Source organism: Neltuma alba, unplaced genomic scaffold (assembly GCF_004799145.2).
Source record: "Neltuma alba isolate B1F8T4 unplaced genomic scaffold, ASM479914v2 tig00012163_pilon, whole genome shotgun sequence".
In the NCBI taxonomy this organism is placed as follows: domain Eukaryota; kingdom Viridiplantae; phylum Streptophyta; class Magnoliopsida; order Fabales; family Fabaceae; genus Neltuma; species Neltuma alba.
The window spans coordinates 385,136-398,205 of NW_021636710.1; the positions used below are offsets into that span (position 1 = coordinate 385,136).

General features: G+C 40.2%; 3 protein-coding genes across 3 annotated transcripts; 1 reads left to right on the forward strand and 2 right to left on the reverse strand.

Moving 5' to 3' along the window:
- Positions 1-1,778: 1,778 nt before the first annotated feature.
- Positions 1,779-2,768, reverse strand: LOC114723950 (uncharacterized). Its single transcript, XM_028910199.1, has 2 exons — positions 2,094-2,768; positions 1,779-1,991 (listed from the first exon to the last, which is right to left on the reverse strand). Exons 1-2 carry the CDS (start codon positions 2,694-2,696, stop codon positions 1,779-1,781), a joined length of 816 nt encoding a protein of 271 aa, XP_028766032.1. The 5' UTR covers positions 2,697-2,768.
- Positions 2,769-8,400: 5,632 nt separating this feature from the next.
- On the forward strand, positions 8,401-10,075 carry LOC114723922 (NAC domain-containing protein 2). The gene is made up of 3 exons (XM_028910171.1): positions 8,401-8,688; positions 8,989-9,263; positions 9,358-10,075. Exons 1-3 carry the CDS (start codon positions 8,529-8,531, stop codon positions 9,796-9,798), a joined length of 876 nt encoding a protein of 291 aa, XP_028766004.1. The 5' UTR covers positions 8,401-8,528; the 3' UTR covers positions 9,799-10,075.
- Positions 10,076-10,584: 509 nt separating this feature from the next.
- On the reverse strand, positions 10,585-13,002 carry LOC114723993 (aspartic proteinase Asp1). The gene is made up of 8 exons (XM_028910268.1): positions 12,800-13,002; positions 12,408-12,525; positions 12,067-12,290; positions 11,717-11,944; positions 11,467-11,602; positions 11,125-11,325; positions 10,965-11,037; positions 10,585-10,862 (listed from the first exon to the last, which is right to left on the reverse strand). The coding sequence occupies exons 1-8, from the start codon at positions 12,997-12,999 to the stop codon at positions 10,753-10,755; spliced, it is 1,290 nt and encodes a 429-aa protein (XP_028766101.1). The 5' UTR covers positions 13,000-13,002; the 3' UTR covers positions 10,585-10,752.
- Between the last annotated feature and the right edge of the window lie 68 nt (positions 13,003-13,070).

Consider the following 13,070-nt stretch of genomic DNA (forward strand, 5'->3'; position numbering starts at 1 on the left):
TTCTTTTCTATTTGATATGCATTCCAAAAAATTGTACTTCAATTTAATTTTTGTTGGTAAAGTCAAAATTTTATGCAACACAGTATTATAATTTTGTAATTAATTTGATGAATAATAGATAAATGATTTCGTTTTGAGAACAGAAGCATATTGCGTATAAAATTAGACATGTTAATAAATTCGTGGACAAATATATGCAATGCATACTATAAAATTTGAATCACTCTTTTTCTAACATATTTCAGGAAGCCAGAAAATTAATTTCCAGAACTTGGAATGGAAATCGGATTTTTATTTTTTAGGCTATATAAGAAAAAGTTTATCTCATAAAATGCAAAAATAGTACGCACACATTGTGCTTACAAAACCCTCTGCGGTAGATCGGAGAAAGCGGGCAAATTCCAAGTTGAATGGAATCTGGCCAACATCTGCCGCATGGGTCCAATGGTTTGGCCATGGCCCAAACTTGTATAAACCGGTGTGCAGCCCAAATCAGAAAACTTTTGGACCTTCGGCCCAATAAACATAAATGGTGTGAAAATTTGGATTCAGACCATGATCCAAGGAAAAGTCGAGCATCTTCTGCATTTTACTACTTAATCTTCTTCTCTGTTTACACCCAAGCTCTGTCTTTTCTTTTTGGAAGGAGTTCAGAAACTGTGAAGAAAATTTTTTTTTGGCTAAAACATAAGTATCCTCTTATTGGAGGCAATTCTATTCGAATTTAGCAAATGAAGTGGAAGCTCGGAAGCCCAAACCCAGATCTTTCTGTGTTGTTGCGGTTGCCTTGTTTTCCCGCATCCTGAAGAGGAAATGCATTGCAGAGAAAGTTGTCTGAAAAAAGGTATAATAAACCACATGCAGAACACTGGGGATCCTCGAATATATTAAGCGACATGATTTATTTCCATTGCACAAGGAGGCTTCACAAGCTTCATCATCATACTGCGACGCATCAAATCTAGAGATTCGGTAATGGAGGCTGGAAAAGTTTTTTTTTCTTCGGAAAATTTGTAACTTCATTTCAACTTCTTCGCTTTACATCGCCCATATACAATGATTAATGAATCCTCAGTCATCAGTGGTCCAGCCAGACCAACGTAAATGCTTTTTTTTATCTTTATTCAGGGACCATGTTGAGCATACAAACACTAAAATTTATTCGCTGAGGAGGGGCATCACAGCTGGGACTACAGAAAGTGAAGGTTTATGTGGGACGTCCGGATCATCATTCTGTAAATATTCAATGTGAGCAGACCTGAGTGTTCTAAAAGGTTTTTCTTGATCCCCACCAAGCCGATACTGATACTATGTTTCTCGAAAGTAACATAACGTCTCTCACAATCAGTTCTTGTCGGTTAGAACTGCCCTAGAACTTCTAATTAGAGAGGAACACGAGTTCTGCTCAATTGTATACCTCAACTAAGGCGACTAGAAGACTCGAATTTTCCAGTTCAATGTCTAACTAGCAGTTGTTAGCATCTACTTATCAATTTAAATGCCTTCCGATTCAACTCGTTGTGAATAAGGTGGAGATTTCTTTAGAGGGGCTGAGTCGTGGCATTCTCATTAGTCACCCATAGAACTCTATACAAAGCCAATGTCTCACTTATCTAGAAGCATCGCGAATGTACACAACGTGGGGAAAAGTATCAACAACGTAACAAGAAAACACATGAAGTAGAAGCTACGATCTTGCACTCTGTCGCTTGAAAAAGGAATAAAAACGCGCTTGCACAGAAACTAAATAATCTAAACCCTCACTGGCAACAATCTCTTTAATCTTTCTTCTTATCAGCTCGCTGGGTTACGTTGATAGTAGCAGATCTCTTGTCTTCCACTATCTTGGCAGAAATCTCCCCGCTCTCTTCGAAATACCTCTTAAATGCCCTGGGAAGGAACCTGGGTATCAAAAAGGCAAACAGATTCATTGAGAAATACACCAGATTCGCCGCCGCCAAACTCCTCCCGAACCAACACCACGCCACGTCCTGCACATATATTCATCCACATCATTATCGGTCATACAATTAGAAATTACTTTAGCTTCACCTTCAAATGTTATTTTCCCTTCAGTGTCCGCCGTAACGTACTTTATAGTGTGCATTTGCAGGCAACGTCTGGAGGAGCCAGGTATCGTTGATCCAATCAATGTCCACAAAGATCCTTCGAACCGTATAGAGCAAAGGCGCCAAGGCTCTTACCGGCGGCGAGAACAGAGACAAACCACCTATGATGTTCTCGGTGAGAATCTGACAGGACAACAAGAACAAGTGAGGAGTGGCGGATCTCACTGCATGTTCGTCTCCTCTAGCAAAGCCACCCAGCACATAGGAGAGGGGCAAGAAGAGGCCTATGATGGTTCCGACAATGACGTAGAGTCTGAACATTCTGCTGCCATGGAAGATCTGTTGGGAGGCAGAGGAACTACCACCACGAGAAGGGAAGGCGAAGCGAGAGAGGAGGAAGAGGTAAAGGGAAGCGAATGCTGGGAAGGCTAAGTCCAGAAGAGGGACGAGGCCACTCGCTGAGAACACCATTATGAAGGCCACGAGTTGAAGCTCTATCACGCGCAGCGAACCCATCAGGCCTCCCACCGCCGCCTGCTGTTGGGGGTGAGGTTTTGTTGTGGCCGGAACAGTCTCTGGTTCCGACCCCGGAGGAGTGGGAGCCACTGCTAGAGATACACCTGACATTGCTTTCTTCTTTGAAATTGGACGATATAACTGATCAGTTGTGATTTCGGGAGATTAAATTAAATCTGGGGAACAATCGTATCGTCTGAATGATAAGTGCCCAGTTGAGTGAAACAAAAGGAAATGGATCGAATTCAGAGGGAAATCGGTGAGGATAAATGGGAAAGGGAGATCTTACAAGTGAAAAGGTCAGAATGGCAGAAACAATCGTTTCAAAACAAGAAGCAGAGTGATTCGGATCGGTGCAGTGATACGGCTGTTGACGCTTGAGATGACAATATAAAGCGAGGAAGCGGCTCGCGAGGCGAGCTATCGCAACGTGTAAACAAGCATGCGCAACACATGGCGATCCACGTGGTAATCCCATCCATCCCACGTGTCACTTCCTTGTGGACTCCCCGCAACAGTTTCTTGCTTCTTCTTTTTTCCCTTTCAAATACACACACACGCACACCGTCTTGCTTACTATGTTTGAAAAAGATTTCTTCAGTCTTATCGCGAGGACTCATTTGTCCTCAACATCACTTGGCACTTATCTATAATTTTTTGTCCTTTAATACTGTACTATCTCTAAATCTTATTTTGTTAGTTTTATCTCCGCTAACATAGAAATGTTAAGTATTTATAACTTATAAGTATTTTTATTATGAATATCATTTTGACTTTAATTCAAAAAGAAAACCAAGAAATAGCCGAACTTATAAATAAGGAGTCTAAATGAACTGATGTGGAGGTGCATAGCTTTACACTGCTCTGAATTTAATTTCTACTTCGTCTAAATCAACTATTATTTTTTATTTTTAATATAAGACTCAATTAATTAATTTAATTAATTTGAAAAGAGTAAAAAATCATGTTCAAGATACTGTTAGGTATCAAATATGTAAGAATTTAAACACCAGTTATTGTCTTATGAGGCACCCTCTCAACCCATTTCACTGGATTCAGTTTTAGATCCTTTTTTGTTTTTTTTGCTACAAATGTGGGCTAAGCCCAATTACAATCTACTAATCAGGCGGGGAATCAATTCCCAAAATCTCTTTCTGAACGCTCCGCACAAGAAACGAGGGGCAAACCAAGAGAGGTCTTTTGGCAAGAACATCAACTATGCTGTTGCCAGGTCGAGGGATATACATCAACTTTACTTCCCGCGAAAACCGAAACACACCTCTATTCTGATTATTCTTGTCTCTTTTTTGTTTATGGTAACATAATCTGATTTACGTGCGGGAGGGTTGTTCTAAAAAACATAGGCCGGCATCTTTTGGGCATCAGGCCCGATCCAATCACCAAAAGCAATTAAAAAAAAATTATATAGCGGACTGCACATGAAGTCATGAAGTGTTGTTTCAAGGGAAAATTACACTCAGGTCCCATAGAGCACAATTAATATCATAAAGGTCCCTCGAAATCGCGAAATGATTCTGAAGTCCCCAGGGACCTGTGTGTAATTAATTCTAATTGTGAAATTACCTACTTACCCCTGTTAATTTTATTGCAGCAATTCGTTTACAATCTCAACAGTGGCTGTTAACAACCCGAGAAGACGTGATTGACAACCTCGGCAGTGCTCATGACAACTCACTCTGTGGAATGCCAGGGGCGTTGTTGAGGTTGTTAACCACCTCTTCTCGGGTTGTTAACAGCCACTGTTGAGGTTGTAAATAGGTTCTAATTTTATTGCAGCAATTCGTTTACAATCTCAACAGTGGCTGTTAACAACCCGAAAAGACGTGATTGATAATCTCAGCAGTGCTCATGACAACTCACTTTATAAAATGCCAAGGGCGTTATTGATGTTGTTAACCACCTCTTCTCGGGTTGTTAACAGCCACTGTTAAGGTTGTAAATAGGTTCAAATTAACAAGGGTAACTACGTAATTTCACAATTAGAATTAATTACACACAGGTCTCTAGGGACTTCAGAATTATTTCGCGATTTCGAGTGACCTTTTTTATATTAATTGTGCTCTGTGGGACCTGAGTGTAATTTTCCCCTGTTTCAATGCATGACGAATTTTATTCAAACTTCTTCACCTGCTAAGTTTTTTAGTTCCTAGTTTAGTTGATACAGAACAGGATATGTCGACCAGTCTAGTTAGTTTATACTCCTTTACAACTTCTAAATTGGTGAGACTGAAGTCCCCCCCCCCCAAAAAATCTATTACCCTCCTAAGGTCCTGTTTGGTACGAAACATTGAAAATGAGGGATTGAGATTGGGATTATAATTGAGAAAATCATTAAAATGGTATTTAGCATGAGTAATTACTTACTATATGGGATTAGACAAACCCATAGAGGTGGGATTGGAGAATGCCACTTCCCTCCATGGTATTTTCCAATCTCACATACATGAGTTTAGCTAATCCCATATAACAAGTAATCTCTTATACTAAGCACTCTTTTAATAGATTTTTTCAATTATAATTTTAATCTCAATCTCTTATTTTTAATGTTTTCTACCAAACGTAACATAAAAACCCTGATTATACCCAGAAAAAATTATTCTGGCAAAGAATTTGATGTCACCGTTACTGGGCTTCTGTGGACCCAGTTCAATTCGAGGCCCAAACCCAGCCCAAGCCCAAAACGGAAGGCACGCATATCCAAACAAACGAATCTGGCGTTTGAATAAGCCAGAGAAGGTAGAAGATTCAGAAGTCAAGATTGGCAGCTAGTGAGAAGGACGAAGAAGGTTCCCAGAAAGTGGTAATTTTCACATAGAGACAAAAGAGTTTGGACCTATTGCCCCGGAGTTACATCCAAGCAGATTTGGTGGTGACGGAGATGTTTCATCCCGACAACCATATTATAATATACCACACATTACTATCATAATTAATAATTAATCCCTTCATCACTAAAGTATTCTCCCAAACCATATGGCGGCTAATGGGAAGAGCAGACGCATACTTGAGGCCCAAGTAATCCTAGCTCACCATAACAAACCAACAAAACAATAAAGTCAAGGCAGTTTCAAATGGGAAGTGCGATCCAAGCTGGCCAACTTGAAAGCACAAATCCACATCACATCAACTTGACGAGAATAAAAGGTTTTGAAAAACAGGGTTTGGATTTAATACTAAGCACAAACCAATCCCTGGCCCTGAAGTTTTGAAAAAGATTATTGCCCGAACCAAACCATACAGTTCTTTGCTGTTGCATAAAAAGATTTGGGAGGCGTCCAGATAAGTCTCGAAATGCTTGGCGAGGCAACATCCAGGTAGCTTCCACATCGTACCAGCATCCTTATCCACCTACCTGCAGGCTGCATCCTACGTCAGCCAGCCTAGGACAATATGTTTACTTTTCTCATATGTATCTTTCTTATTCTTGCTCTTTTTTCAGCTGCTACCCTAAATAATTTGATCTCTGTACGACAGATGAGCGAGAGGCGGGGAGAAGGATGTGAGATTCAATGAATTCAACCTCTTTGAATTCTACCTTCTCATGCTTCTCTTTCAAGAGCCTTTATTGTCACATGAGAGCAATGTACACCTCTCAAATTTTTTACATTTAATTTTATGTTTTAGTTTTGATCAAAACTTGGTGAGTACCGGGCTCTCTAGTGTTAAAAACTTGAGTCGGTGTGAGAAGTTCTAGCTTAGAATTGGACTTAATAATTAGTATATAATAGAGTTTTTTTAATAAAAAAAATTGGCCTTAAAAAAACTCCATATATTTAAGTTTTAAAGTTTGAGATTTTTTTTCCAAACAGACAAAATGATATTATATCATCAAAGCAGTACATAGTCAGACAATACATTAGGCTTGAATTAACCCTTTCGTCGGCCAAAAAAAGGAGATGCGCATCGTCACATCATTCTTATTCATTCCGCTACTTTTAATTTAATAAAAAAAAACCAGCTTGATATGGGATATGTGTGAAAATTATAAAATTTATTACTGTATTAGTTTACGTGCACAAGTGGATTCAAGAATTGGCGTGTACTGACAAAAAAAGTCTTCGAAATATTAATTGCATATCTTTCTTCTTTATTCTGTTTTATCCTCGTTGATGCCTGAGAATGTTCTTGCGATTTGCTCTTTTCTTTCGTCTTTTTCATTTTCTGGTACTTTTCGTTTTCAAACGAGCATTGAATGACAGGTCCAAAAGGAGCCCGGCTGAGAACTTTACCGACTTTGTAAAAAAAAAAAAAAAGAGGAGAGAGAGAGCATCGAGGCGCCAGAAAGCACTAAAAATTGGCCAAACCCACATGCCAAAACTACATAAAAGGAAGCATCTTGTTTGTGTCACTTTTCATCCTACGTTTCTGACTGCGTATCATGTTCTGCGCGCTGTATTATTCCCACTCATTTTTTGTTTTTTGGGTACATATTACCATCATTCTTATACAACTTGATCCATTTTAAATTTCAAGGGATATATAAAATTATTGCCACTCAGCAGCCCCCAGCCAAAAAGAGAGAGTCCAATAACATAATAAAATAAAAGAGAGGAGACAAAGGGGGACAAGAAATAGGCACAACGTTGGTTTTTCGCATAATATGAATATGATCATCGACCCAACCATTTTAATTTGATATTGTAGGAACGTCGGACGAGAAACTTGTGGGTGTTGTTGACTATTCTCTATTTTCTCGCAAGACAGCATCGTAACCCCATTTCAAAACATAATGGCATTTTTTCCCCACTATATAGTCACATGCATGATAGTAGACATATTCAAAATTCCAATATTATATCTACGAGTAATTGTCGAGGGTAATTTGGTAAAAGGAGAAGAAGCGTCAAGGGACGGCTGTATTAAAATAGTTAAGAACATACAGTAATCTTTTTTTTTTTAAAGGATATTTTCATTTAATAATTGACGTAAACTATAAAATTGAAAACAAATGGAATGATTTATTATGAGTTTTTATTCAACAAACACTAAAAAATGAACACATGTTTGATTGTTTGGACGGGGGAGGTTGGGGATAAGTATGGAGAACAGGAGAAGGCAGGGCAGCAACAAAATGACGCTAATTTGTAAACGTATGAGCTGACATGAAGGTTGACGCTCTGCGTTGAATTTTAAAGTTCAAAGCTCTGATCCTCTGCAACGCAACCTCCACACTCACTGCAGCACATCCACACGGCATAAAATGATTGGAATCTCGAGAAACCTAAGGAGAGTAAACGCTCCTGCACGCTGCATATATGGATCCCCTGAGTCCAAAAGGGTCTTTAATTGCATGTGCACTAAATTTTAGGTTTGATTTCATTGAATATGAATTTTGGAGATGGCTTCAAAGTTTCTCCAAAAAAAAAAAAAGGGAGCATAGAGTAGTAGGACGCGATTGAAGGTGGAGCAAGGCATAGCGGCGACCGAGATGGTCAACGACGCCTGATTTACTGTTGAGCCGACTTCTCGAGAAAAAGACCGAGGCTACGCAAGCCATGACAGAATCGCCATAAGGTGGGGCCACTCACACGTGACATCAACCCACTCACTCACTGCCACGCGTCGCCTCATTTTGCTCAGCGAGGCCGAAATCCCCACCCCCTTTCTCTTTCCTTCTGCTTTCACACCTGCTTTTATTCATTATTATTATTATTACCCCCCCTTCTTGTCGTCCGCCATTCTGATAAAACCACGTGTCTTAATTAAATTTCATGTTTTCGCCCGCTCGTACTATAAAACCGCGTCTCGCGCATATGCTCGACGGTTCAAGTCGCAGTGCACAGCAGGAACAACAACTAGCAAGCTAGAGAGAGAGGGGAATCTGGGATTCAAGCCTAAAAGCTTTCTTCCGGTGCTTCATCCGGTAGCATCGAATCAGAGGTCAGTTAGCTGAGAGAAGAAACAGAGAGAGGAAAAACGGGAATGAGTGGTGGATTAGAGTTGCCCCCTGGATTCAGATTTCACCCAACCGATGAGGAATTGGTGAATCATTATCTGTGTAGGAAATGTGCTTCCCAGTCGATTGCTGTTCCTGTTATCAAAGAGATTGATTTGTACAAGTTTGATCCTTGGCAGCTTCCTGGTACCTTTCTGTTTTTCCTCTTGAAAATAAACTAGTTTTCCTTAAATATTTTCCTTTGCTGCATAACATGATACTAAAAATCGATTGATTTTGGGTCGATGCTTCTTCTGGATTTTCAAAGTTTGCTCCAAATTTCTTTTAAATGCCTGCGCTTACGAAAACCAGCGAAACAGAGAAGCGCTGTTAAAATGCTTTTCTTGGGTGAAAAAGGGTATCTCTTTTTCTAAAATAAGAAAATGGAAGTATGATTGACAAAGAAAGTGTGTACAAACCTGAGAAATGATGTTATTGAATGAACAGAAATGACGCAATACGGAGAGAAAGAATGGTACTTCTTCTCGCCAAGAGACAGAAAATATCCAAACGGGTCAAGACCCAACAGGGCAGCCGGAAGTGGGTACTGGAAGGCGACCGGAGCAGACAAGGCCATCGGAAGGCCTAAGCCTCTCGGAATCAAGAAGGCCCTCGTTTTCTACGCCGGCAAAGCCCCCAAAGGCATCAAAACCAATTGGATCATGCACGAATATCGCCTCGCCAATGTTGATCGCTCTGCTCGCAAGAACAACAACTTGAGGGTATATATATATATATATCTATCCTATTTCAACTTGTATTCTTATGCTTCCAATCTTGTGTTCGATTTCTTATTTGCTTTTCATGTTATGGCAGCTTGATGATTGGGTACTGTGCCGAATTTACAACAAAAAAGGTGTGATTGAGAAATACAACACCCAGGATCAGAAATCGAGCAGGTTTTCCTCAGACGTTGATGAGCACGAAACTAAACCAGAAATCAACATGGTCGCCAATGACCAATTGTACATGGACACGTCGGAATCGGTGCAGCGGTTGCACACGGACTCCAGCTGCTCCGAGCACGTGGTGTCGCCGGACGTCACGTGCTGTGAGAAGGAGGTCCAGAGCGAGCCCAAGTGGAATGAGCTGCCGCTGGGATTGAAAGACGACGCCTTCGATTTTGAGCTCAATTACATGGACAATATGAATAGTAACTTCACGGGATACGACGCTTTTGTTCCTCAGGGCCAGTACCAAATGAACCAGCTCTCGCCCCTGCAGGACATGTTCATGTACCTTCCGAAACCATTTTAAAACACACATTCACCTCAAGGGAATATTGGGTCCCACATATTATTAAATTCGTTGTAGGAAAGGCATAATGAAGAGTTAAAAAGGCTAGGAGAAACGAGGAGACATCTCGTTTCATATTGGTTACGGGTCATGCAGGATCAGTGTTCATATATGTAAGGGGTCTAGTAGGAAATTCCGGTTCCGTTGGGATTCTTAGCAGAATTTTTTCATATGATCTGTAATATATTATTTGATTCTTCAATTTAAATCACACATTGACGTGTTGCAGAATCTTTAATTTCGACATTATCAATCTGGGTGGCTAGTGGCCTGGGACCTCTGTTTCGTAATGGTGCCCCGCAACTTATAGCGTTCATGTTTGACGGACCAGAAACGATAAGACTATAAAACACTTCTTTGAGAACAGGCGACAGGAATTATAAGATCAGTAGAAATATCTAGTACCTGCAGGATTATTAAAATGAAAGCTTTTCGGAAAGAAAAATGAAGAAGTATCTAATCTGAATGGTAAAAGGCGGTCAGGTTTTTTGGGGTCTTATATTTTTCTCGTTTAGGACTGTATCAGACTATTATCCGCAGAAATCCTGAGCAAGAACATATTATATGGATTAAGAAAAGGGGGTTTACTAGTCAAACTTGAGTGAAGCAGGGTTCACACTCAAATACTTCTGACATGCTGAGAAGCAAGATGCTCCTTAGAACTAATCCTATGACACATGCCCGTCAATATAGCAAATCAATAGGCGTTCTAAGTCGAGGGTTCACAACAATGCAGGCAATCTGTCATACGATCGACCACTTTTTATTCAGTAACCTGTACATATAAAAATCTAATGCATTATATGTTCACACGTCTAGGCATATATACATACAAATAATGAAGAGATAAAACAATCATTCTGTTGCAGCCATTATATATATATATATATATGTAGATATATATCTTCCATATGATCAAATGCTGACACCTCTGAATTTTGGAACCCGGTCACAGTTTGCGGGTGCCCAACCAATCAGCTGCTTCTCGTTGTCAAATACCATCACTTTGTCTAGCATGGATATGTCTGCAGAAGCAATAAATGCATAGCTCAACACCCATGTGGTGAGGAATGCTAAAAACTAGAAAGAACGTGCAGAGTCATTTGCAATAATGTTAACTTTCCCACCTCCAATTAGGTTCGTATCTCCCATGCCCACTGCAGAGCCGTTTAAAATGCCCAAGCAAGCATTTCCTTTGGTCTGCACAAAAAAATTGGTGTAGCCAATGACAGATAGCAACAATATATCAACCTAAAATATATGGGCAAGTTAGGAGTTAGGACTCACTGATATTATCAGATAAGCTTCGGGTGGAATTTCAAACTTAGCTTCGCCTCCCCCGCCTCTGGTGAAACCCAGTACCAAAGGCTTGAAGTATTTTCTGGCGTCACTTATCCTCTTGAATGGTCTTTTACCATGCCAACAAACAGGAACAGTCAGGTCGTCAGGGGCTTCTTTAACAGGCTTCCTGTTTAATTCCTTCTTCAGCTGCAGTTTAGAATTTCACAAATACCAGTCTTAACTAATCTGACTATATAGCAGTAGAAACTTCCTATCTCGTTTGATGAATTATGCAAGATCTTATGATGGTTAAAGGTGGGGAATGCTGTGAAGTTGCTTTCAACTGACCCAAGAAATCAATGCTTGATAGGAGTTAGAGTTAAAGTAAGTGTAGGAGCTGCCACTGTCAAAAGTAACCGGACTTGCAACCGCCATTGCCTTCCCGCCAAAAATGAGTTCAGCTGCTTCTGCTGAGTAATGTTTACTGATACAAATTCCAAAGAAAGGCTTTAAAATATGAGAAGCTCAACAACTATGAATCATTGAAATGCATGTGGGAAATGTAGAATGAGTATCCAAGTTCTGAGGGTATAGTTACGAATGATCTTTAGATGTCATTGGTGTCCAAATCAGCCGAGAAGAATCATAAACATCTCCGAAGAAGATGTACCCTCCACCTTGTGCACTTAAACAATGTCCAACCACATTTCTCGCCAAGCCCTGACCATTAAGCTGTGATATCAAGCTGGTTTTCCCCCTGCCCAGCCCAAGTACTCCATCCAACGGGTGGTAAGAAGAAGCTGGAAATATCTGATCATACCCACATCTGTAATTAACAGAACAAGGAAGGAGACACTCAGATATTTCCACAGGACATGTATTGACAGAAATGAAATGACAATATTTTATTATAATCAAGTTAATTATCAAGCTTGGCGAATTACTGACCCAAGTGCCATACGAACTTTAAGCTGGATTCCATTAGTGAAGTTGAGGATGAAGACATCCCTAACAAGAACGCCTAGAGATGAATAATGATCTGCGTACGTGATTTCATAGTCACATTGATCTGGGTTTTGACACTCGTAGTCTTCAGATGGCTGCAACGATGCACAGAGAGGATCCTTGCAGGGAACCAAGTCATTGCTCGGTTGGTACAGTGGATGCGGTGTCTGATGCATGAAGCAACAAAAAGCTTAATGGACTTGTTCTCCAACACAGCAATCAAGTACCCACAAAGACGATGGTTTTTGTCTCATTTTGTAGATTTAAGATTAAGAATCTTGTACCTCAGAACAACGGGTACAAGGAGCATCACATTGGAGCCATGTGAGATCGCTACCAGAGTCAATATCAAGAAAATATGGCCTCGGTGGGTGGCCTATGTTCATGGTAACATTATAAAATCTGCAAAAGAAAAAACGTTTACAGTCTCTTTAGAACTATATATAGTTATGTAATCATGACTTCACCTCGTTGTCGTCTTGAGCTATGTAGGCTTCTAGCCCTGCTTAGGTGGCTTGCTTTTCCTCCTCCCTTTTTTTTTTTTTTTTAATTTATTAAAAAAGTACAACTTAAAGAGGAGATTAAAATGGCCAAAGTCGGGCCTATAAAGACATGAACAACGCGAGTAAGCAACTGAAACTGAAGGTAAGAAGAAAGGAAAAGGGATGTCACGTACCCTACAGGATAAACGTTACCGTGAACCCGGAACAGAAGAGAAGACCCAACGCGATTTAGGACCCATGATGACGACGTCGCTTCACCTGCTAGAACGGACTTCCTTTCCTTTTTGTGCTTATCACCAAACCAGGCTGAAGAAGACGACCAGTGCGATACTAGAACTATGAACGCCAACAATTCCACTTTTCCTATCTTCATCGTTCAAACCCTTGTTGCTTTCTGTTTGAATAGTTTTCAAGTTCAAGTGTTGCTCCAAAATATTGCAATCT